Source organism: Macrobrachium nipponense, chromosome 33 (genome assembly GCF_015104395.2).
Source record: "Macrobrachium nipponense isolate FS-2020 chromosome 33, ASM1510439v2, whole genome shotgun sequence".
Lineage (NCBI taxonomy): Eukaryota > Metazoa > Arthropoda > Malacostraca > Decapoda > Palaemonidae > Macrobrachium > Macrobrachium nipponense.
The window spans coordinates 38912241-38936122 of NC_087219.1; the positions used below are offsets into that span (position 1 = coordinate 38912241).

At 36.1% G+C, this 23882-nt stretch overlaps 1 protein-coding gene across 11 annotated transcripts in view; it reads right to left on the bottom strand.

The window, feature by feature from the left end:
- Positions 1-1455: 1455 nt before the first annotated feature.
- LOC135203101 (sodium/calcium exchanger 1-like) overlaps positions 1456-23882 on the bottom strand; it is a 406978-nt gene continuing 384551 nt past the window's right edge. For 2 of the 11 annotated variants that reach the window (XM_064232724.1, XM_064232733.1), the window contains 6 exons: positions 22681-22817; positions 17439-17538; positions 13479-13604; positions 7367-7525; positions 2936-3107; positions 1456-2781 (listed from right to left, as the gene is read on the bottom strand). In XM_064232724.1, the coding sequence (XP_064088794.1) occupies positions 2574-2781; positions 2936-3107; positions 7367-7525; positions 13479-13604; positions 17439-17538; positions 22681-22817 (902 nt within the window). In that variant the 3' untranslated portion in view covers positions 1456-2573. Of the gene's footprint in view, positions 2782-2935; positions 3108-3828; positions 3988-4846; positions 5006-5889; positions 6049-7366; positions 7526-8875; positions 9035-13478; positions 13605-17438; positions 17539-22680; positions 22818-23882 lie in introns of all 11 variants that reach the window. The other 9 variants (XM_064232731.1, XM_064232732.1, XM_064232730.1 and 6 more) reach the window with 9 other exon arrangements.

A 23882-nucleotide genomic window follows, 5' to 3' on the forward strand; every position in this document is an offset into this window, starting at 1 on the left:
CTGTTTTATTTTCTCCATAAAATTCCTGCGAAGGAATACCGTCTTACAAAATAATAATAAAAAAAGGAAACAAAAGTGAAATCTCTTTTGACAGAATGTCTCATTGTAACGGGTCAAGAGCCACCATACATGTACACAACCACTATTCTTGTATTCCATTTGGCAGGTTACAGAATCCAAGATATCAGTCAACTGCTCTATTTTGTATCCACAACCCAGAGTGGTGTTCAGAAATGGGAGAAATCAAAGAATGAAAATGGACAAAACACATACAAAGTACTGAATTCATATCCTGAGTGTAGCAGCATGGCTTTGTCATAAGGAAGAGGCATTAATAATACGTAGCCTCTTTCAACGACCATTTCTCTGATCCTTCTGATGACACCACTCACTGATTCAACATCGCTTTTCAAATTCAACTTGGTATCTCTGCAAAAAATGTCCTTTTCATTACAGCTGGTAATTGTGTTTCTTGAATACTATATAAACATTCTGAAATAGTACAGCTACCGCGTATAAAACTGACTAAGAGCTGACCAAGAATACGATAAGCTATCTATTTACAGAGCAAATTTTTTGATTATTTACAGATATTTCTCATGACCTTCAAATTATGGCTAGAATTTACCCACTATCATTTATATTTGGTATAAATTTATAATAATTTATATATATTATAATATAAATAATATATTTATATATCATATATATTCTATATATATAGTATATATATATTATATAATAATCTATATATATATAGATATATTATAACATATACTGTATATATTATATATGTATACATTATGTATGAGTGTAAATGTATATGTATATATATCCACATAAATGTGTGTATGTAGCTTATGTAAGTACCTGTATGCATATATGCATATTTATATGCTGTATATGTGTGTATAGTATATGTATGTATGTATGTTTGCATGAATGAATAAACATCCATTTCCTTAAATTTGATCATTTCATGACAGTGCTTAACAATAGTGTAACATTTATAAAATATGACTATAGAACGGAAAACATTAACATTCCCAACGAACATCAAGTTCATCTTTTTTTCTTAATGTTGACAGACTGATGAAGGAAAAAAACATGCCTCTCACGGGGTGATGATGGAGGATGATGAGTAACAAATGTAATGATGGATGAGAGTGGCAGACACAACATTCTCCTTAAGTAGTTCATCCGAGACCAAAAGAAGTGATTAAGTGAATCAACAGATAAATAAAATAAATGGAGCATCTAGTCAGGACATATGGAAGTCTACTGCATATTTGATAAATAAAATTGAACCTAGGTGGACTGAATCATACTAATACTCAAGAATCATAGCTTTACAAATATTTCGACATTGAAGGCACTCATCTGAATGGTTTAGCTATTCCAACTTTTGATTCTACATCAATTATGCAAACCATTGACTAGCCTCATTGTACTCACTTCATATATTCTTCACTAGAAACTGACCTAAGAAACCATAGTGGCAGGGGGTAAAGTCTAGATGGCCAATCGATGTGACCACATTTAAGGGGGATATTGGTGATGGCACAGAACACAGTCACAGAAATGAAAATAAAACCGATGTGTAAAGGAAAAACAAAGTAAACTTAAGATACACATACAAGGAATGAGGGTAAACCTTTTTTTTCTTAGTAACTTTCATATGTAAGAATAGGTTTTCATTTGAAGGAAATGTCTGGCGTTGGTCAAGTCTGTGGGGAGAAAACCAGATCACATGTTCCTCTCTCGCTCTTCTGTTTTCCAAATGGCCTTTCATTCAAGTGCTCTCTACTTCTATCTGAACTACATTTGCCACAGACGAGGCCCTTACCTCAGCAATAATATGCAGAGCCATCACCATTCGAGGCCACAGTTACAGGAATCATTTTTTACTTTCACATTTGCTACATAAAGCAAATGCAGCCCTGACCACAGAGGATTCCATTTTGGTTCATGGCCTCTGTCATAGCCATAGAAGGCAGTGACAAGAAGTATGGTCAACACATTTTCGGCCACGAGCACTGCCATTCACTGCTGTGCCAAAATAAATGTTTGTGCAAAGATGAGAACTAGAGGTAATGGCACTGTTAGTGGTAGGAATGCTCGTGTGTCACGCCCACATGGTTCTAGACATCCTTCGTTTTGCTGAGGATGTGGGCATTTTATGAAACTTCATTTTTGCAGAAAAGAAACTCCCTGTCCCGTGGACGTGACTGCCATATTACAAATCCTTGGTGGTATTAATGGAGATCTCTATACAGGACTGGAAGTGATTTTGGTGGTGGATGTGGTGGTAACAATTGGTGGTTGTGGATGACATTTAAGAATGTCAGTCAAAACAATGTATTGTTGGCATGCCCAGACCTTTTCTGAAGAACGTTTTTGCTGAATTATCTCTTCCCAGGAGATCAGTAGGTTTTAAGTAAAATGAACCCAAGCTTAAGCTGTGCATTAAAAGGCACCTGCTTACCATGGACTCATTTAGTCTCCATGTTCATCGCCATGACCACAACCGTATTGTTATAGTAGGGCATGTATCCAAGCCTCTACTGATTTAACTACGCAAGGGATGGGATAAGCTTGTAGGCTTCAAGAGTTGACATCAGCACATAGAAGACCCACAGGAATATCAAAAAGAAAGTAGTGAGCATTTTTGGAATATGAGGACCACCCAGTTCACCTCCAATGCTGGGATGCCGCCTAGCCATCATCAGTACGATAGCTACAAGGGCTTCAACACAGAATAATGTGACAGAGAAGGCCAAGCTGTGGAAGAAAAAGTTTTTGTATATAGTTCACAAGAATTATCAGTTATATTAAAAGCTAAACATATATTTTTTTTTAAACTGGTGGATTTGTAGGTCAGATTTTTTTTGGGTTCAAGTAATTAGAAACGGAAATTTATAAAGAAGACACTTACTTGCCAGGCAATACAATGAAGTCATTGCCCTGTACATTATGATAAACTGCAGCCATGGTCCACGCAATACCAATACCCAGGAAGACGTTGACAGCATTGGATCCAGTAACATTACCAACAGAGGCATCAGCATAGGGATCTTGCTGAGCAGCTACCTTGGAGGCAAATGTATCTGGTAGGAGATTGTAAGGAGGGTTATGAGAGTGCAAGGACTTGCTTCAATGAAGATTTTCCATTTGCCAAATTTTTTTACGTACTGTGCAATTACAAAGTACTTGAATTTTTAGAGCAATGTTTGAATAAATGTATATATTTTGAAAAAATTATTAAACTGATTTGTCACTAATATAGAGTTTAGGAGCTGGAGTTAAGATTTCTGTGACTATTTTTATAGATACTTAAGTCGTACAAGAACAAAATACTATTGGAAACTACAAAATTACTCACTTTGACTAGAAGAACCAGTTTTCAATATGAGTCTCGAAAGCTTTTATGATAATGAAAGCAGTTAAAGCTCATGAAATCTGCTGGACAACAGTGCCATGCTATTAGCCTGAGAGCAAGCAATGTTTTTATGGTAACAGCTTGACCAGAACAGCAAAGGTAGAAGGCTTTTTTTTATTTTTCAAGTAATGCATAAATAGAGAGTAACAATAATTAAAAGCTTAAAAGTAACAGAGCCTTTTTTGGAGACTTGGGCTGAGTTTTGATAGCAATGAATATGGAATTTTTTTTATCTTAAATAAGCATCATCCAGTGTTAGCGTAACTGTTTCTAGAAGGTGATTCTTCTTTCCTTTTTTAAACCAGTGGTTGTAGCTTTGATAGATATGCAGATTATGATAATAGCTGGAGTTAATAGATATAAAAGATGGTTTCTGCCTTGATTATTACCTGGCACACTGGTTCCTAGCGCCACAATTGATATCGCTGTCACGGAGTCCTTAAGGCTAATGGTGCAGCCAAAATGACTGGCCACATCACCGATTAATGCCGTCAAAAACCCAATCGATGCTATTGAGATTACAAAACACGACCATCCACCTTGCCGGTCTGTATTGGGGTTGGGGGTGACGATATTAGTTCAAGGTTAGCTGTAGCCTGCAAAGTTATTGGCCTTCTTCAACTTGGCATTGAATAGGAAAGCAATCAGGAGGGTACACATGACTTTTTTGGGGGGCGTTTCTTGTTTTTTAGTTACAACATCTTGTCCAGTGTAGTGACCCCACTAAGTAAAGCATCAGCCCTGGTCAGTTCTGCTACAACCAGGCTCTGTACATTATTCAGTCATGTTTACCCCATGAATATTTGGGTGAGCAAAACTGATAATTAGCTTCAGCGTCTGGACAGCAAGCACCACCTGTGTACGTCTACTTGGGTCAGTAGGTAGTTAGAGGGGAAAGACAAGGTAGGCTATCAAGTTAGAAGAATACGCTAAATTACAGGTAGAGTATTACGAAATTAGAGTGAGGAATAGTTATTAGGTATAAACAACATTTTTTTGGTCGACTTCCATGTTCTATGTGGTCTTCTGCATTTTGGACTACTTTGTACATTTGCAGCTGAAGTAGTCATCAGATTCCTAAATACTCTGTAATTTGGTGGTGAAGGTACAGGTTGAACGGTGTAGAATGTGGGCATTACATACTATGTACAGTAAAAATAGATTATAGTATACTTTGCTACTGAAAGGTTGTGTTACTCTTACAATGAGTATTCTGTAAAGAAATATTCCATTTATCAAGGTTGTCAGTTTATCCTATAGAGGGATCATTAAGAGAAAGGCCTTGTAAATTACCCTTGGATCATAAGCTAAAGGAATAATGTCTCGATTTCTATGTAAAGCTATGGTGTTGTCTTTGATACTTGCCGCTCTTACTAAAATGAATTTTTTTTTTCTTTGGTAGTTTACCTGGCATTGAAGTTCCAAGAGCAACAAGAGTTGTGGCTGTGACAGAATCTTTAAGGTTAATGGTGCATCCCAAATGACTGGCTACGTCTCCTAACACGGCAGTTAGGATTCCTACCCATATAATTGAGACAATGAAGCACACATATCCACCAAGCATGGCTGTAAAGTTAGGATAGTCCATGGGTTATAATGGATTTGGAAGGATAGGTGGTAGGAGGAGAGATGGTATAAAACATATCCTAGGAATTGTATACATTAAAGATGAGCCAGGGGAAAGCTGCACATCATTGTGTCTGGTAATTTGATAATAAATGTCAGTCATGCATATGCTGAAAACAAATAAAAACAAAAAAAACACTGTTGTCACATGCAGTGTAATTATTGTCAGAATGAATCACTTACATGAGTGCCAATACACTGAGCTATAAGCAATTCACTCTTTATTAGTACACTTATAAACCTGAAAAAGGTGCTAATAATATTAATCATGCAGAGGTATCCTGTGTTAAAAATCAAAACCATAGGATGGGTTATCATGATGCATTGCAGTAAGTCAGTATACATTTGAAGAAGTAGAACAAGAAGAAGAATCAAAGTAAGAAAAGATATGTATTGTTGGAAGGACAGGAAATTCATAAGAGGAGACTGGATGCTGTTCTGTCAGTTGCATTTAGTTAGGTCATATTGAAGTAGTAGATATTCTAATATTATTTAAGCATTTATTATCTCATCAGTTACAAGAGATTTTTTCCATGTTAATTGATAATATCCAGTGATTGTTATCAGCCATATGTAGCAAGCTCTAATTTCTATGCAGTCTTAATGCTAGAGTCATACTGATGTTACTATAGCATATGCCTTCCTCTGTTACCTTCACCATCACTCAGTAAATTGTCTATAGGACATTAGATGAAAACTTTCCTTGTTATCACTATGAGAATGAATGTTAAAACTACCTATGTCCTTTTATGCATCATCGGTACAGACTTTTGGACATATTGTCGTTAAGGTCCAAAAACTGACCTGGATCATGAGTTATTTACCTGGAACACTGGTCCCCAAAGCCACAAAACCAATTGCTGTTATAGTGTCCTTCAAGCCTATAGTGCAACCCACATGTGACGCCATATCACCTATGAGTGCCGTTACTAAACCAATGCCAAGAATACTTGAAATGAAAGTAGGGTAGCCCAGCAACAAATCTGCATCAAGAGATCCAAGAAAGTTAACACTAATGAAGATCATTCGTAAGTTTCAGCCACGTTTCGCATTTTCCTTACAGTTACCACGTAGCAGGTTAGACTTTGTGTGGCTCGAGAGGATTTTGTCAAATGCATTTCAAAGACAGCATTCGATATTTCGCGCTCTCTTCCTACCATCTCGTATTACCCTTTGGTATAAGATTGACCTGATATGGCATTCAGAAATAATTTACAGAAAAGAATCAGAAGAATTGCCTCCAGCTTCCATTTTTCTGTCTGCAAAATGAAATGTCATTGTCATTTCTATTACAAGTCTGTTCCAGGTAACAGTTCTTAGTTTTATTCTTAATTCATTGGAGTTAGTGTTTACTGTTCTGTTCAGTTACTGCACATACAATAATACATCGACAGCAAATATTTACTACAATGCCAGTTACAGCTTACTCTCTTGTAGCAGACATTATCATTCATAAATAGTAATGAAAACACCAGGTTGCTTTTCCAGTGTCAGATTTAACACTGAAAAACCTAATTGCGTAGGGGGGAAAATGACGGGTATGTTAGTATTCTGTGACAGATCTGTAGCTGAGATGAAGGAAAATATGTGTTAGAAGGAAAACACAACATTATGGCCAAATAGGTCTTATTTGTCGTTATATAACCTGTAATATGGAACTTGGGAAAAATATAGAAAAACTAGTTTTGTTTTTAAGTTGCATAAGCAAGTGAGACTTACGCATGGGCCACAGCAAACATTTGTTTAGAAGGGACATTATCTGCAGACCCAGGCATTTCCAAATGGTCCCTGATGCATCAAGTGAAAGACCCAGATAGAACAACTCAACATCGAAAGCACAATGAGCATACTGGCACACCAAGCACACTCTGAACATCAATGCTAACCATCTGTTACGAACTCTTTGTTGCAACGTGCAAGAAGGGGCAGGTCTCATTGTGACACAGAAAGAGAACAATTATTGTAGAGGTGTGGAGTTGTTTGTAAACAAGCAGAGTCATCTTGTCGTCAGAGGTTATTCACTACCAGATGTGATAGTAATGATCATAGGAATTGTTGGGAAAACAACACACAATGGCAACCACTTTCTCAAAATTATTTTTAGAGTTAATTCAGTATTTAGATATACACGTAAATATGGAGTGGCACAAAAGTTGAACAAGATTCCTAAAACTTAAGAGGAGTCATTGGGCATGGGAGAATGAGGGATTTCAAAATTCTGTTACGTTTTTTGGGGGTAGTGGGTTATGTGTTCATGATGGTCAAAAGATATATTTGGGGACAAATGGTGAAGCGACGTACCTGGAACACTAGTACCCAGAGCCACAAAGGCAATGGCCGTTACTGTGTCCTTAAGGCCAATGCTACAGCCAAAATGAGATGCTAAATCACCAATGAAGGCAGTGAGAATACCAATGCCAATTATAGAAATTATGAACGATGGGTAACCTTTCATTATATCTGTAGTTGTAAAAAAAACACAGAAAAAAGAAATGAAAGCAAAAATACATTAATAATCATTCATTGATTGCATGGGATGGTTTAGGTTTTTTTTTTTTTTTTGGGGGGGGGGTGTGTGGGGGGAAACTTCTGTTATTGGATAAAACAAATACAGATTTGATTTGAAAAACCTTTATACATTTTTTACAACACCGTGTCATTGGTGCCTTTATTTAATGCCATCATTCCTGTCTGCAAGATCTGTTAATGACGAGGACATCAGCAAAAGGGCACCTACTGGAACGGGCATTAAGATTGTAATTTATTGAGATTCTTATGCAGTTTTGTACCGTAAGCTGGTTTTTTTATATACATATTTACGACTGTGTACATGCTTCTGCGTGTATGTATGTACTCAGCTACGTATGCATATACATGTATATTCTATGTACGTATGTGCACACATACTCAAGTATATAAATACACATACAAACATGGACAGGCAGCTTGACATAAATGTATTCATACATGTTTACTGAAAATAAGTAAATATTTACTTATAAGTCAATAAGCATTTAGTATGGATACATCTTTTATAAGTTGAAGTTACACACAGGTCTCATACGTGTATTACGTCAAGAGTTTAAAGACTCACTTTTAATCTTCCTTCGACAGAAGAACAAGGACAAACAGTGACATTACAGTGACACTAGATTATTGACTATAATCTACTTCTATCTACCACTACCAAAAACCAAAACCAAAAAATAAATCTATAAGAAATATAGGCATTGTCATATGAAGCCCATTTTTGCTTTGATAACAGTTCGTTGCAACTTGACTTGCACCACTGAAAATGAAACCTGTAGCGCTTCAAGTTTTAACTCTGGCTGGAAGTCCAGTTTGTTTGGAATGAAACTGGCTGAAATTCCAGTGGTTTTTGGATGAGACTGGTTGGTGGTTTTTGGAATGAAACTGGCTGGAAGTCCAGTGTTTGGAATGAAACTGATTGGAAGCCCAGTGTTTTTTTTTTTTTTTTTTTTTTTTTGAGTGAAACTGATTGGAAGTCAATTTCGTTTGGAATGAAACTGAATAGGAGTACACCGTGCTTGTGTCACGGAATTTAATACAAACTAAAAGGAGTAATTAACTGAAGCACTAAAACAGAACTTGGCTTGTATCACTGACAGAGAAATTGTTTGTGATTAAGGTTTGTATCACTGAAAAATGAAACTGTTCCTGGCAAAGTGGAACCTGTGCCCAACAGTCAACTTGCAACGAGCTAGAAAACCATTCAAGGAAGGAATCAAAGCAATTCGTCTTGACGCTCATGGTATTGATATAAGTGTATTTGTTCGTGCCCTGTGTTACCTGGTACACTTGTGCCCAGGGCAACAAAGGCGATAGCAGTAATGGCATCCTTTAAGCCAATACTACAGCCAAAATGAGAAGCTAAATCACCAATGAAGGCAGTGAGTAGACCAATGCCAATTATGGAGGTGAAAAATGTGGGCCAACCATTGGCGAAATCTGTTGGTAAAAACACACACTAAGGCTCTAGTCTACGCCGGCAAATTGGAAATCATAATATTATTAATTTGACCAGTTTCTAATTGCTAGTTATGCTTTTTATTCATCTTTTATCAGTGAAATCTGGAAGATATTATTTCTCCGGCAATGCTAGGATAAACATTTGGTTATGGTGGATTTTAACATCTAGAAATTTCGAATTAGAGACAGATTTAGGCCAGAGGGCGCCTCTCCCTCCGGGCGACCACTGGTGGAAAGATGATGAGGAGTGCATTGAGATCAGTGTTATTAATTACGATTATCACAGTGACACAGCTATGGAAAATCACTGTGCAGTGACGGAGGGTACCTAGAAAAAAAATCATGAGGAAAGGCCAGAGAAGTGATTCTTGAGCTGAGGAGCCATGAAACCCACTTTGATAAACAAGAGAAATAAAGGAAATAGATGCAATAGTAAGAACTGGAGTGATTTGAGAACCGGAATGGTATGACAAGGGCAATCTGATCCGGTTGGAATTACTGGACCTAGGAAGTTGCTTTGAAAAAAAAATGGTTTGATTAATTTTATAATATATTATACTTAAATAAATGCTGTCTTACACAGCGCGATTTTATGATTATTGCTAGAGCAGTATGGAATGTCTGATATGATGTGAGATGACAAAGAATGGCAGCAGACTCTTAATGCATATATTTTTATTATTTTATTGAATATGATTTTGCGACGTGCGCGATTTTATTTATGACAAGCCCATGCAAAATATTATATATATATATTTAATATAGTGGATTTAATTATAATATATATAATATATATATATATATATATATATATATATATATATATATATATATATATATATATATATATATATATATGCAGAAGCTAGGTACTATGTCGTACCTCTAAGTAAATGGGGATACAATCCACAATGATGTAAAATCCTTCTGTAGTTTAAAATATATATTTCTTGTGCACGAATTTATAGCCTTCGACCATCAGCTGTGGTCGAAAGCGATAGGTAAGTTCCTGTACAAGAAATATATATTTAAAACTACAGAAGGATTTGACATCATTGTGGATTTAATCCTCATAATATATATATATTATATATACATAATATTATTATATATATATATATATATATATATATAGATATATATATATATATATATATATATATATATTTGTGTGAAATGCAATATGCATGTTATTTATACTTAATACATACATATATACATTTCATTTCAGTTCTTGAAGCTTGCCGGCTATGAAGACGTTAGTTCAGCCTTTGCAATTTATAGATTGTTTTGTGCATCATGATTTAAAACCTCTTAGATGTAGTAGGTAGTAAAAGCAGCCAGCAGCATGCATTTTTACTTTTTGGGAAGGCTACTCTTCGTCAAATCTGTCCTTTTACAATTACTGTATGTCTCTTCTCGCTTTGTTGCTTTTGTAGATTGATTTTATTTGCTTCTGGGTATGTGTGTGCGCGTGTGTGTGTGTATATATATATATATATATATATATATATATATATATATGCATCCAGTTGTATATGTATTATATATATATTAAATATATATTATATATTTTCATACGTGTTTACACTTTTACACATAGTCGGTAAATAACTTTGTTTTCTTTGCAATTATCTTGATGAGGGGTTCATTGCCATCAGCTATGAGTATATTTTATGATTTATGCTTATACAGGAAGATGCATATATATATACTTATATATACACATACACATGCGTACAATATAAAAAGATAATTTTGTAAATAACATTTATATCAGATGTAGTTGCTTGTAGATTTTGCAGTAGTAGCTGAATAGAATATAGAGACAATAATAGTGATTATTCATGCACATAAGAGGACACTTATACAATCCTTATAATAAGGCGTATATGAGGCTAAAAATAGAAAATCATTAATGAAGTAATGGTAAATTTTCGCATTTGAAATATTATTACATGTCTGAATAATTGTATCAATTTAATTGAGGTTTACCACTCTGTGAAATATATATATATATATATATATATATATATATATATATATATATATATATATATATATATATGAAAGCATCAACAATGTGTGCAAAAAACTGGTAATAATTTTATATTCCACTTAAAGATTCACATTAAATAAACATCTTAAACATTATACAATAAACATTTCTTGTTATCGAAGAAAACTGGAGATCTTCTGTGCCTAATACCGAGTTGAAAAGCAAGAAAATGATTAATCAGATAAAACATCTTTGCCTTAACCTGAAATGACACATAATGCAAGGACCTTCGTAAATATCCTAACCCAACAGATTATCCTTTCATGGATTGGTAGAGTTTAATTTTATTATTGGTGTATCCACTGGCGTGAGAACTTCTTGCTGTTTTTCTCAAAAGCAAATAATTTTTCAACATTTTAATTTATTGGAATGTCAACATTGCTCTCTGATATTTTGATTAATTATTATGTAGGCGACCTTATTATTACAAAGGCCCATGTGTCCCTTGATACTTAGGGAAAATGTAGATGCCTATCTTAGAAATATATTTAGTCAGATTGAACAAAATGTAGATGCGTATGTTAGATAGATACTTCAGGTAAGGGGATCTTTTCATAAAATGTGCCACTGCACAATCGATTTTGGACAATACTACTAGGCAACATAGAGATTCTTATCTGTTCTGTATCTTATAAAAATGACAAGAAAAAACGATTACTGTCAGTCAAAAAAGAAGGTGACCGAATTAACGTGTGAAGATGTATATTACTGAACTGCTTCGGAAATGGAGACATCTCTCAAAGTATGCAGATTTAATCAAGATATGAATCATCAAGATCATTCTTGTCTTGATGCTCCAGTAATGTTCTACATTTCAAGTAAGAAGGCAGACGTTGTGTCACGTTTCAGAAAAGACTTCTGTCTTTGTACAGTGCCAAGTTTCATAACAAAACCTGCCTTTGTACAGTGCCAAGTTCCATAACAAAACTTGTCTATGAACAGTGTCAAGTTTCATAACAAAACCTGTCTTTGAACAGTGTCAAGTTTCATAACAAAACCTGTCTTTGAACAGTGTCAAGTTCATAAACAAAAAACCTGTCTTTGAACAGTGTCAAGTTCCATAACAAAACTTGTCTATGAACAGTGTCAAGTTTCATAACAAAACCTGTCTTTGAACAGTGTCAAGTTTCATAACAAAACCTGTCTTTGAACAGTGTCAAGTTTCATAACAAAACCTGTCTTTGAACAGTGTCAAGTTTCATAACAAAACCTGTCTTTGAACAGTGTCAAGTTTTTCATAAACAAAAAACCTGTCTTTGAACAGTGTCAAGTTTCATAACAAAACCTGTCTTTGAACAGTGTCAAGTTTCATAACAAAACCTGTCTTTGAACAGTGTCAAGTTTCATAACAAAACCTGTCTTTGAACAGTGTCAAGTTTCATAACAAAACCGTCTTTGAACCCGTGTCAACGTTTCATAACAAAAACCTGCTTTGAACAGTGTCAAGTTTCATAACAAAACCTGTCTTTGAACAGTGTCAAGTTTCATAACAAAACCTGTCTTTGAACAGTGTCAAGTTTCATAACAAAACCTGTCTTTGAACATTGTCAAGTCAATTTCAAGTTTCATAACAAAACCTGTCTGAACAGTGTCAGTTTTTATAACAAAACCTGTTTCTGACCGTGCAAGTTTCATCACAAAACTTGTCTTTGAACAGTGCCAAGTTTCATCACAAAACCTGACTGCACAGCGCCAAGTTTTGTAACAAAACCTATCTTTGTACAGTGCCAAGTTTCATAACAAAACCTGTCTATGAAGAGTGCCAAGTTTCATCACAAAACCTGTCTGCACAGTGCCAAGTTTCATAACAAAACCTGTCTTTGAACAGTGCCAAGTTTCATCACAAAACCTGTCTGCACAGTGCCAAGTTTCATAACAAAACCTGTCTTTGTACAGTGCCAAGTTTCATGACAAAACCTGTCTTTGTACAATGCCAAGTTTCATAACAAAACTAAAGTACTATTTTTCTGAAGATGTGATTCATACTTGGCGCCAATCCTGTCCTCCTTTTAAGCTTGTGGTGCTGTGAAGTGCCATGCAACGTAGCCTCTATTTTCTTTAGACTTGCGTTGGTGTTTAGGGATTCTTTTGTTGAGTCGTGTACCATTATTTATTTGATTTTTTGTCGCCGCTTCCTATACTTTTACGAATGACATTCCATTCTGTGGAAGCTTGATTTGCAAGTTTATGGCCGTTTAGGCTCGTTCCATGTGAAAGTTTGGTCATTTTACATCATAAGAAAGCACTCTCAAGTTGAAGAGAACAGAAATACATAATCAAAAACCAATCTCTCATTGAAGAGACAGAAATAAATCAGTATTTTAGAAATGGAGAGAAAGAGACCCTTTTTCTTTGTAAGCTCACCTGTTGGAGGAATGAAGGCAAACAGAACCTTCCATATGACAGTGACGAAGTGCATGACATAGTCCATGCAGGATGGCAGCTTCTCCTCAGCTTCCTCGCCTTCCTCGCCCTCTTCTCCTTCATCGCCTGCCGAGGGAGGAAATTCGTTAGATGCTAAGAGAACCATCTGGAGGTGGCTTTTCTGAAGGGGCTCTCTCAAAGTGAGACCCGACTTTTCTCAGAACTGCAAAAAGGGGGAATTTGTACATTAAACGCGACCGTTTCAATCAAAGAATTGAGAAGTGGACACACGTGACCTTCGGATTTAACATTGTTGCAGTTGAGATCATTTAGAGACACGTTTTATGTGCATCAGAATAGTGGCATTCGTTGGTCATAGAATGAAATAACAGTCTGATAAGGGGCATTAAGATAATATACACAGTAAATTGGCATTCAGGGATATAGATTGGATGCTACGCAGGTTTGGAAACAAAAGCAAGTAATAATACAATAGTGGTACAGGTCATAAGCAGTAGTTCTCAAATTGCCAGCTCTTAGAACATTGAAGGGTTACTTTGGATCTGTTACTCAAGAGTAAAACTAGACACAAATGAATATTTCTACAGTTTTGCAAATACAGAAGTTGAATAAGTATTTTAACTTGCAACAAATAAAATGGTATCCATTCAGAAAGAAGATTGCTTTGAGAATACACTGAACATTTCCGTATTTAATTAGATTCATTTCAAAAGATAATATAGAAGTTGTTTTCATATTGAAAACAAAAACAGTGAAATAACATCATCCTACTCAAGCATTGCCAAATGTGCTACAGTGCTCACTGAAGAAACACTTACATGCAGAGTATGCAGATGATAGTGAGAAATTCCCAAAATTACTTTACATAGGCATATGGCATCATGTCTGCTGTCATGCCAGAGATAAAACATTTGATGAAATATTTTAGTGTTGTGTTTACATTATTTCTTACCGCTGTAACTACTAGCAAGTACTTAGAGAATTGGACGCTGATTGCAAATTACTACTTATCTGAAGATCAACCTTTATTGTTACTAGTAGCTACTGGTTTAGAAAGAATGATAACTACCAGATAGACCAGTTACATATGGCAGTATACAATGAGTTTCGTAGATTCACAAAATGTTGAGTTATGTAATATTCCAAAATTCTTTCCGGAGTTTAATGGACTATATTTACAGTGTATGTGTCTGACCAGGCTTGTTAAGTGATGGTTAGACTCGGGTGTTGTTTCTTTTTCTGGTTGTAAGTGAATAGATGACTTCATTGTAGTGATTTCATTGTAAGAGTATCTCATTCAGAAGTTGGGTTAATCAGTTTTTTTTGTAAGAGATTCCAAAGCCTTTTCATGTAACTTAGCGTTTTGTGAATCAGGAGCAGTGGATTGCCCAAAGTAGAAGACTCTTCGGTCATTTTGAAGGATCCACAAAAGTACTGCAATTAGCTGAATAATAGTAACTAGAAGAATTCAAAAAGGGTAAAATATTTTCGTGGTAGAATTCGAAGGCGTAGGGTGCAAGTCCTACTTGATAGGCCTTAAAAAGTCACTGTGTACCGTATACCTACCATCGTTCAGTGAAAGTGTGGTTTGCGTGGGCGGGGGGAAAGAAAAAAATAAAATCATGTAAGCTTGGTTGACTACCATGCAGACATCTACCTTTCAGCAACCACTGTCAGCTTGTGAGGTGCTACTAAGTGGCTGCATCATCTTTATCACGATAACGAAAATTAAAAGATAACAGGTTAATGAGAAACTGAATGAAAAGCTGCTGTACACACGACACGATTTGAAAACAGTAGTTATATGATGATCTGAAAATTGAGATGGATTATGTCAGTATGCGATGGAAGCTTAGGATGGTGATGATAAAAGCTGATCCTCCTCCCGCCTGTGAATCCGTTTAAATTCACTTTCTAAGCGAAAGCAGGTGAATTTCATGTGCGAGTGTTGATGTGGGGTGTTAGTAAGTAAGCATCCTATTGACGAGCCACATGAAAACCCCTATGGCGATGGAATAAAAAAAAATATAAATGCGACATTGACAGTGAAATAAATGATAATTCGATCACTATAGACAGTAGCTGGAACATCACTAACGATTGTATTTCACCTACCATTGAGCGCAGACACCGTATGGTGATGCAAGCAAGGGAAGGAATGGCACTGTTAGAGCATTAGTTGGAATTCACTGAAAGGACTTACGTACAGGTCACTCACTGGAGATCTCTGTTCTTGTGCTTTTATTTCATTGTTATTATTATGTTTTCAAAACAGGTACGCTCCACTATACTATAGTAGATTCACATCAAGCGTGCATCTGATGTCTCGGCCAGTCCCTTACGAATCTCCTGATTGGCTGTTGATATGCCAGTCACAGGGCTGGAAACTATCAGTCTCTCTCCTCGAGAGTTCACATCCCTCAGGAGAGGTGGGACATGCATCCTGCCTACGTGAACTCTCGAGAGAGACTGAGAGTCTCCAGCCCTGTGATTGTATTATTAAAAGCCAATCAGGAGCGTCGTAAGGGACTGGCCTAGAAATCAGATGTACGCTTGATGTGAATGTACTATAGCTTTGATAATAACAGGGTATGGTGTATGAGGTTCAAAACCACTATAGCATGCCTTTTTAGAAGTAGTACACTTTAAAGCAACGGGGTGACTAATCCCTTCGTTAGTTTTGCATGATTACTGTAGAATTTTAATTTTAAAAAATCTGAGCCTGTTCAGCATGAGCTGCTCTACAACTTTATCAAAATTCCCTTGCGGGAATTGACTCATACTAACACTCCTAGTGAAAACAGGGTTTTGTTTTTTGACAACTGCTCTAATATTGATCTGATACCTTAACCTCTCTCATTAACAGCATTTCTTTTATAGTGTTAATCTTTGGACACTTTGGAGTTGATGCTGAATCCTAGGTATGTGCATTCTCTATGAGTCATTATTGAATTAGAATTGTGCCGTAGGAATTTTATTGGAATTATCGTCATTTGCATTGTTGTAAATGAGCAAGGTTATCTACTATTATCTCTTACTACAGTGAAAAAAGAGAATTGGGTATAGTACATTGCAACATGCACTATAAATACTTGGAGTGCTTACATGTATGTTTGTAGTATGGAAATCAAAAATAATTTTTTTTCATAATTATAAAGTCACATTGGGTTAGCAGATGGTGGGACAAAGAACTATTTAGATCTAAGAATGTCAAGAATATTAAAGTGCACTAGACAACTAAAGATACTGAAACAAAAGAAACAGTTTTATCGAAGGTTTTTGGTTTTATTCTTGATCACCAGAATTTAAGATTTTGATCTACTTTTTTTAGGATGTTTTAAATTTTCCAAGACTGTTTAATAATCAATTTGAGAGGTTTGCCGTTTTGTAACGCAAGAAATTAAGATTTTATCCTTTTTGCAAGTCATTAAATCATGTTCTTCTTATAATGGAGTAGTGATGATTTCTGAATACTGGTTTCTTAGTTAGTGGAGTATTGTACTCTTGATTTATCCATGGCAGATTTATGTAGTTTCAATCTTTAATTGGCCAATTTTATTATTTTTGTTAAGAACTAGTATAAAGAAGAGTATTTTTGAAAGACAAAGCAAGGATCTTTACCAGTTCTAAATGATTTTATGATAAGTGGACTAACCTATGAGAGGAAGAAGGGTTAAATTCTTATATACTTGGTGACAGCTTCATACATTCTCAAAAGAGACACTGATATGTAAAAGTAATAGAGTTAGTTTATAGATTGCAATATACTTCATCGATAAATCTTACTGGTTATAAGTTAAAACATAGATTCGTAAACGTTTTCAAAGAAGTTAGTGGACATTGGATGGAATGGTCGTTACGTCTGAGTTTAGGAGGACGAGTTGTCATTTCCAAATGCTGGAATTGAGGAGTGACCTCGGGCAGGCAGGCTCTACTTACCAGCTTGCACGGTGATGGCCTCAGTGAACTGTTCCTTCCAGGAAGAGGTTCCGACGAGCATAGAGGCGTTAGCTTTCTTCACCAGCTTGTCAACCATGTTCTGTCAAAAGTAACCAAGTTGGGGTCAGTCAGCCTAGGGATTTTATGCGAAGTCCTGTGAGATAGAATGTCTCATGGGTTTCCCTGTACTGCGTTCTCATGTCTACAAGAAATGTAAGAGTAGCTTTTGTAATTACAGATGAATGGAACATGTAGATCATTTTGGAAGTTTTCCTGTAGAATGAAAACTAGTTTGAAGGCAGTTGTCATTTACCCTGCTTGTTAAGGTAAACAGTTGTGGAGCTGGTTTAATATTACGTGGAAACAAATGTTGAATGCTAGTTTGCAGTGGATGATTATGAATTACTTAATATAATTAAATTGCACGCAATATACTTATAATTAAATTGCACCAAGTGTTTACTGGTCACATATACTGGTAGGAAATTTAGTTTATTCACTTTAGCAATTTGAATTCTTGTGATACAGCAACGAAATTTACACCACTATATATTGTCTTACCTTATTTGCTATCTGTTAAAAGTTTACCTATCTGGCTACATCTGTAGTTAATCCATTAACATTATAACTGCATTTTTGTCACTGTGATTTTCCCCTAACCAGGAACCAACCACTAGGACTGTAACAATAGAATAAACTGTCTGGGTAATATTGTCGTTCAATACTTTGCTACATTTGTTTAAAGTGCTTTTATGTTTAGATCGAATCCCAAAGCATTTAAAAGTGCACCAAGTAAGAGGATTGCCATCACTTTTACTTTATTGACCCAGCATCTACTAGTGTTCTACATCTTGCCTGCCAAATCTTACAACTGGCCTGCCAAAACATTTAATGAAGCCAAAAGTCATTTCTTGTCATAGTGATCTTGAAGAAATGGACTTGTGGTCTGCGTAATCAATTCTAATCATTACTCTACAGTCTCGGACAAAGAAGATGATTGCGACAAAGCGCTATGGAAGCATGATCAGGGAAGAGAGAGAAAGAGAGCTCATTTGGTCGTCATTAGCTATTAATTTTGAAGTGAAAGTCATGGTTTGGAAACTGTAAGATCATTGATGTATCTCAACAGGATAGAAATGAATTGGATAGGGAAACACGAAGATGAAAAATGATAGACACTGTATATAATTATCAAGGTGAGGGTCACTGGCCAGAACTTTGACATTTTCAAACCAACTTGAAACGATTATATATATTTACTTCTCCTTTTGTAAGTATTATTTTAGACATATTGTTAGAACATCTCAGATTTAATAACAGCAAGATGTTTATTGCATAATTGCAAATATTAAACTAGAGCCAATATTTTTTCAGACGGAAGCCTTTAGTCCTGCTGTGCTGTAGTGCGCCAGCCTAATAAATTTTGACAACCCTTTGGGATTCGACTAAAACATTATGTATGGTACAGAAGTAAAGTTTCGTGATCACAGATTTTGGTTTAACTTCATAGAAATCACACGATGCCTTGTATTAAAAAAGAAAAAGAAAAAAACTTCATTGATGTTGGTGTAAGTTCAGTCTTAGGGGTCATTGCAGTTCCGATGCGTACTTGGAAATCGTTTAGTTGTGTTGTTATAATTGTGTCTTTTTTTTTAACAGTTAGGATTATACTCTCAATCAGATGTTTAATGGGAACACTGCAGTAGATAACGTATGAATTGAGTAATTCCAAATGAGCTCTCGGTCAAGCAGAATAGGCAGCGAACTGGAAAAAGATGTAAGAGGTATTAAAAGACAGCTTCCTGGGATTCTGAAGTCTTGAGAAATAGAGGAAAATTAGTTTTAAAAAATATTAGTGAAAAATGTTTTGAGGGAACATTAGTTTTGTTTTACAGCGCTAATTTGGGTACGAATTGGATTGATCGTATTTTAGCCTTGCTCCATTTCAAACTTGGTTAATTGACTCCTCTGTCATGTTGGTAGAAATAATTAACATTTTGTAATACTAGGGGAAAGGTGGCTGGATTTTCTTGTATTCAGCCATTTACTGATGAACTGATGTACAACTGATAGCTGAGGAACACTAACTAAAAGAGTCGTACTTAGATTCTTGACTGAACTGAAAAGCAAGTTATGATAATCTTAATATTTTTTGAAGTTTAGTAAGCTGTTAGTGCTTGGATCTTAGAATCTGGAGCAGTAAGAAAATGTAGGTAATTTATTTTAATGCTTACTCATTTTTTAGGCAAAGTGGAGAGTATTACTTTTGTTGTTAAGTATGAATTTGACTGGATCTTAATCTGTGTGAATTGGTTGCTGGAATATTGAATATAATCATGTTGGGAGTTTTCGCATAAATTGAAACGCTTGGGTCCCAGGAAGCCGACTCATGATCTCAATCCCATTTTCAGCATCTAAAAATAACAGTCAGTTGTAATAATCACGTTACCGGTAGCTTTGCATGACAAAAGAATTGGGAGACCAAGTTATCCACAGCAGTCTGTAAGACAGAGGCAAAGGTTAAAAAAAAAAAAAATAGAAGTGTGGAAAAATATTCATGAAAGGCTTCGGATTTTTTGCCAGTTTACAAGGATAATATTGTTCAAATATCACATATGCTCTGAGAAAGTGTTGTGCAAACGCTGTCTCATCAGTCTAGACTACTTGCATCGAAATCAAACTAGTTTTGAAAAGTAAAGTTAATTACCGAAGCAAGTCTCGTTGAGATTTTAAGCTGAAGGGGCAGAGGGCGTGATTACTCTGTCATCAGACTTGTATTCTTAATTTTTCGTTCTGTTTTGAATACTGTAGGGAATTTACTTTTAATATCTGCATAATGAACTTATGATTCAATATATTACCAGTAGGTAAATTAAATGTGGGAAAGGCTAACCATCTTTGCTTGTGATGGTAAACTGCACAAGGTGTATTTAATGTTTTTTTTACGAAAAGTTTAATCTTCATAAGCTCATTGCTTTTCTTGATTTAAAAAAAATGTAATGTGTAGGCATACAGTAGATGTTAATGTGTGGGTGCGTGTATGTCTGTTACGTTAAGTATATCCTAGTTTTACCAGACCATTTAGCTGATTAACAGCAGCTCTCCTAAGGCTGGCCTGAAGGATTACATATTTTTACGTGGCTAGGAACCAATTGGTCAGCTAGTAACGGAACCTACAGCTTATTGTGGGATCTGAACCACATTATATCAAGAAATGAATTTCTGTTACCAGAAATAAATTCCTCTGATTCCACGTTGGTCGAGCCGGGAATCGAACCTCGGCCTACCGGATTCTGGACAAGAATGTATATTTATAATTGAGCGTACTTAAGATTTACATCACATTTGAAGTTCTTAAAAAGTTAAGGATAATAGTAATTGTACTGATCGATAATTTTCCATTTTACTGTTGTTAATTTTTTTTATAGTACTTTGCCTAAAAGATAAACTACACATGATTAAGACAAAATCCGTGCTACAAATGTTGAAAGTACAGAAAATGGTCAGAAACGCTATATAAAAATGCAATTACGTTCTTGATAATTAATGGTGCTCCGATTCCTCTATTTATGTGTCTGTATATATGTTTATATTCAACACTTGACGTTGCCCATAGTGGGGACAGTTCTAGGGGAAAAAAAAGTACAACTTTTACTACTAAATGCAACTTGAGCCATTCAAGCACTTTTGCACGTCTTGGATATCAAGGTCCCTTTCATTGGCTCCTAAGCCCCGCCCACAGCGGGAAGTTTTGACTTTCCCCGCTTCTGACTCACATCGAACAGTTCGTCGAGCAAAGCTCGACCGTGTGGACGGGGCCATACACACCATTCATCCAACACTTTCTAGGTCTTCCTCGTCTCTTCTCCTCCCTCGAAACATTTCAAAGTTGTGCAGGTGTGTAAGAGGGCCTTCTTTTAAGACTTTCTTAAGGCCAACAATGTGCAGTACACTTGCACTGACTTCCGTGCGAGAGATATACTAAGGGGTTTAAAGCTGTAGTGTTATCGTTAATGCTGTGAGCTTGTAACTCGAAACATCTTGGATGTGAGTTCAAATCCGAGCGAAAGCTGAAGCTTATTCTGTGGTTATATATTTATATATATGTATATATATATAATGATTTGGTTATATTTATGCATTTTTGGTAATTTTGACGATTTATACATCATGGCTGCCTAACTATTTTTGTGGGAAGTTAACGATTTATTTATTAATGAAAGCATTAAAGTTTCTACTAAGTTTTATGTCAGTATTCAAATGTCCCACCATGCCAATATGGACAACGGTTTAGAATGAACATGCTACATTTGAAATTGTCCCATTGTTGCGTTTGAAGAAAAATAACCTTTTCGTAAAATGTACAGTAGTTTGTATACTGAGTTACTGTTCCTGTAATATACTATTACGTTTAACTTCTTCTTTTTCTCTACAAGCTTGTCCCTATTTAGGGTCGCTGTAATGGTTCTTCAACGCATTCTTCCATCTCCTTCGGTCCAGTGCATCCTCCTCGCTCAATCCCAACTCCCTCATATCTCTCAGTCAATCCATCGCAGTTTTGGTCTACCTAACCTTCTGCCACCTGGTAGTCCCATCTCCATCATCTTCCTTATCGGGTGGTCTTCCTCTCGTCTCTTTATATGTCCATACCATCTCAGTCTACTTTCTGTTACGTTTAACGAAAGACCATAATATCGGCTGAGGTTTCTGTATTTTCAAGGAGTGGGGAATTTCCCCAACGGCAGAAGAGGCGAACACAAAGTCAAATACAGCTGTTAACTGTACTCGTACCCACAGATTGCTACCAAAGTGGTGGAAGCAAGCACAAATTTTCAGACATACAACTCCATGACCAGGGAGACCGAGCCAGAGGGAAATCCGAATAGTTCCTGGTGTCCCTCAAGGCTAGTCCCTAGCACCTGCTGCTATAGCTGGTTCACTTAAGGTAGATTCTTGGGTGCGCCATATGCCTGCGAGACGTTTGTTTGGCGGCCGCTGATTGGCTTGGAGCTGCCTAACTCCCGGTACCAGCCAATCAACGGCCGCCATTCAAACGTCTCGTCAGCATAGGGCTCATCCAAGAATCTACCTTAAGTGAACCAGGTATAGTTCCTGGTGTCCCTCATGGCTAGTCCATGGCACCTGCTGCGTTTAGTAGTCTTACCACTATAGTGTCTTTACTTAACATAAGTTGTTCTACTTTTTTACTGAAAGACAGAAAGGGAAAGAGAAAGGTACTGACCTTGTATTCCTTGTTCTCCTTGATCCTGATCTGGGCACGGGTAGCATTGCCCAGCTTGGGCTTACCAAGCAGGGCGATCTTCTCTTCCTCTGTCATCGCATCGGAGCCCTTAGTGGCGAACTCGAATCCTGTTTCATCTGCAACGGTGTCAGGCGCGTTAGAGACCGAGTTTGTTTGGATCATTTAAAGTGGGATGTCATTCTGGGATCCAGTGGGGCTGTTTTTTTTTTTTGTTTAATTAGGAGTTATTATGCTTCTTTTTTTCTGTTCCTGATAAGTTTCTACTTCATTTAATCTAGATTTGAGTTTCAAAATGCATACAAATATTTTACAATACTTTAACCATGGGAATGATCACTGATATACAGATATTTTCATGGTAATAATTTTATTTAAAATGAAATGCAATGTAATATCCAGGCAAACATGTATCTAGTACTTACTGGAAAAAAAATCCATCATCAAAAATACAATGATTAAAGGTTTAAATGCTCACCATCTGGATCCCTAGTATCTATATTTCAGACCTAAATGTTTCATAGGGATTCAACGAAGTAAAATTCATAGATGATCTTTGCAGCCCTTAAGAGATCATGGCAAGAGTGGAGTGTGAGGTAAATCTAGACTAATATGCAAAAAGATCAGATCAAAATGAAGGAATTAAAAATGTGCTTCTGAAGGTTAAGCATCAGTGTGAATTTTTAAATGCAAAGGAGCAGAACTTTGTAGTACAAATTTTGTTGACGTGGTGTTAGAGAATAAAAGGTATAATATACAGCTTACAAGTGAATTCATATAGCACCTTGTGTTTTAGAGAGGACAACTAGGGATTTGGGGCAGTGCTGAAAGGTATTACCTAAGGTTGACATAGTCGTAAAAAGGAGTAGACTATATACTAAGAATATGCATCTTATCTCTACGAAAACTAAGGGTCACTCGGTATTCAATTTCTATAAATTCGTATATATATTTAGCATTTTGATCTATATCCTACTTCAAAATTAGGAGAAAATACTAACTATAGCATTCAACATTGTTAAGACAAACCCCAAGTGTCAAACCCACGCACACACACACACACACACACACTCGAGCAACACTAAGAAGAATACAGTCAAAGAGTTGCAAGCCCTATGGAAGGGAGTTTGAAGGTGATTGGTTGGACAACAACAATATTGTGGTAATGGTGGCACAAATAATGG